Below are 2,748 nucleotides of genomic sequence, written 5' to 3' on the forward strand. Positions count from 1 at the left end.
CCTGCGCCCCGCTCCTCTCCCCTCCGCATCGGCCCGTGCCGCCGCCGCGCCCGCGGGCAAGGAAAAGTTGATGTTTACTTTTGTCTGCTTTTGGGGCTGTAAAACGCAGGACACCACACTGCAGTCTAAATTCACATTTCAAAGGGCTGACATAAAACGCTCATTAATGGAAGGCTGGATTTTGCAAACAACGCCTAGAATGTTTCCTAAATATTCGGTGGAATGTTTAGGCAGACTTTAACGTGTTATTAAAAAAAAAAAATCTGACAAGTATCCCATTTTCGACCTATGAATCATGCGCAAGAGCACAAGAACTTAGGAGATGAGTGTGACCAAGATTAGCAGGAACAGCTCTCCTCGAAAAAAAAAAAAAAAAAGAAAAAAAAATCAAACTCGCATTTAATCACAGGAAACATTGGGGTGTTTCTCCGGGAGATGAAACTCGGATTCCCAGGGACTAAATGCTAGATGATGTAGGTGAAAAAAATCACGACGAGAATAAAGGTTGGGCAGCTATCGAAGCGCACTCCAGAGATGCTAACGACAAAGGATTTATCTTCGTTTAAATGGTTGCCATCAGCGTCATTATTACTAGCAAAGTTACCATTGAAGGGAGACTTTCCGACTGTCACGTCTGCCGAGCGCGGCAGCCCGTGTCTCCTGCAGCGCGGCGACGCTTCGCCCCGCGGCACCTGGCAAAGAGCGGAGGGATGAACTAACTGAGCCACAGGTAATTTTGGAGAGAGGGTGCTAAGGTGATGTTTCTGATAGCCTGGAGACAGTAAGCAATAACCTCCTCCCAGTCAATTCCGTAATTATTTTTTGATTTTCAAATGCGGAGGTTTTATTGGAGGTGGGGAGGAAAGAAACAGAGGGCTGGAGGGAAACCTGGCGGGAGGATGAAATGGACGCCCGCGGAGTGTTTTAAATCACGAATGCATTTAATGTCCTTCGGTCATTTTCCTCCCCTATCATACCGTACAAAGTCAGTATTGTCCCAGAGGGAAGAAAAATCCCAGGCTAGCTTCGTCGATAAGCAGGATTATAGAAAGTAAAAATGAGATCATATTTAAGGACTCACCGAAGAAAAAAAATATAATATTGCTGTAATATACTATATTCCTAAAACAAAAATTCTAATTTTCAGGTAACTACTGTGGGTACATTCGAATCTGTGCTTGATAGCAGCAGTGGTCTTGTAAAGTCTGGGCATAAGGTTCGCTTGTGTGAGGGGGTGCGTGGGGGTGTCAGTGTAAATTCCTAAATAAAAGTACTTAACGCGGTCTGGAAATGGGAGGGAAAAGTAAAGAGATATCAGCGACAGGAGGTTCTCGGTCCTCTGATCCTCTTCCAGAATTTCCTCGCGTTGTGTTCTAAAATCAGCCTCCGAAATAATAATAAAGAAAAGCATTATCTAATATTTAGCATGTAGTTCTGTCCGAGGACAAATGAGAAAGAAGCTGCATCATTAGGACCTAAAAGGCAACAAAACAAAAATCAGAGCATAATGATGCACCTAAATGAAGGGGGAAATGTTGCACAGCTCATTTTATTAATCAGACTGTCAATTCCACCCCAGAGGCCAAACCCCAGAGCAATTCAAGCAAGATCTGATCAAGCTAAGGACAAGAGCTTTACTCCTCACTTCTTGTCTTTCTTTCTTTCCACCTGGATATATTTGTCTGCTCTGAAGCCGCCTTCATTATCCACTGACAGGAGCTTGTATTTATTTGCTTATAAACCTGTTACAATAAATGATTATTCGAACAGCGTCATTCGTACCTTAATGACGAGCACCACTTTTTGATGAATGACATTTCAGGCTAGAAAGGATGTATGGGTCATTTTGACCAGTCATTCCCTCGCTTTGGCATCCCACAATTTTTACACCTCCCTCAAAAACAGATAATAATATTTAGAGACACTTGCCGGGCTGAATGTGAATTAGCCCCTGCTGCAGCTCATCATTAGTACAGGACCAGCCCTGCAACTTTGACATTTTTTATAAAGCTGAGATGATGGAAAGAATAAGAAAAGAGATGATCCTGATGGAGAGAGGGCTGCACAGCCCTACAGCTGGCAAAAGGCTCTCGAATTTGTCAGACTCAGCTGGAAATGCGGTGTTGGAGGCCCTTGAAAATTCTCCGCACAGTGGTCGCCTCAGCCCGAGACTGACTGCCGCCTCCCTGCACAGCGCTATAGGGGACATCTCCGCCAAAGGCAAATTTGAAATAGACACTTTATTCAATCTTCAGCATCCCAGCAGTGAAAGTACCGTCTCATCCGAAATCCCGCCGTCGGAAAGCAGGAAGAAAATCAGCCTTTATTCCGAAGTTGCTCAAGAGACAGATATGAACAGTGATGTGGAGGTGGGCTGCTCCGCGATCCGGTCCCCGGCCAGCCTGACTTCCTCCCAGCTAAAGGAAAACAGCAACAAAGGTAACTCTTCCTTTATCATCTCCATCTAAGCCCTGCACTTTGCCAACCGGCTTTAAAAACCAAAGAAAACCCACCGCCACCGCCAAAGTTGCTCGCCTCTGCATCGGCGCTCTCTCTTCTGCGAAGACAGAGCTCCAGGCTGTAAAATATTATTGCAATTACTTCTTTACCCCGATAGCCGAAACACACTGTCCTGGCAGTTCCTGTGCGGGTGCCTTCGTGTGTGAGTGTGTGCATGCCCAAATCCATTGATATGTAGATATATATCCAGAATATGTGGGCACAAATATCCACCCACCTATACTTAGG

At 45.1% G+C, this 2,748-nt stretch overlaps 1 protein-coding gene across 1 annotated transcript; it reads left to right on the plus strand.

Moving 5' to 3' along the window:
• Positions 1 to 1,822: 1,822 nt before the first annotated feature.
• On the plus strand, positions 1,823 to 2,468 carry LOC103798791 (homeobox even-skipped homolog protein 2-like; the record flags this gene model as incomplete). Its single annotated transcript, XM_009071073.1, has 2 exons — positions 1,823 to 1,902; positions 1,961 to 2,468. Coding segments are annotated over 2 exons (588 nt in total), but the record flags the coding sequence as incomplete, so codon positions are not given.
• Between the last annotated feature and the right edge of the window lie 280 nt (positions 2,469 to 2,748).

This window comes from Acanthisitta chloris, unplaced genomic scaffold, assembly GCF_000695815.1.
Source record: "Acanthisitta chloris isolate BGI_N310 unplaced genomic scaffold, ASM69581v1 scaffold28413, whole genome shotgun sequence".
Taxonomy (NCBI): Eukaryota; Metazoa; Chordata; class Aves; order Passeriformes; family Acanthisittidae; genus Acanthisitta; species Acanthisitta chloris.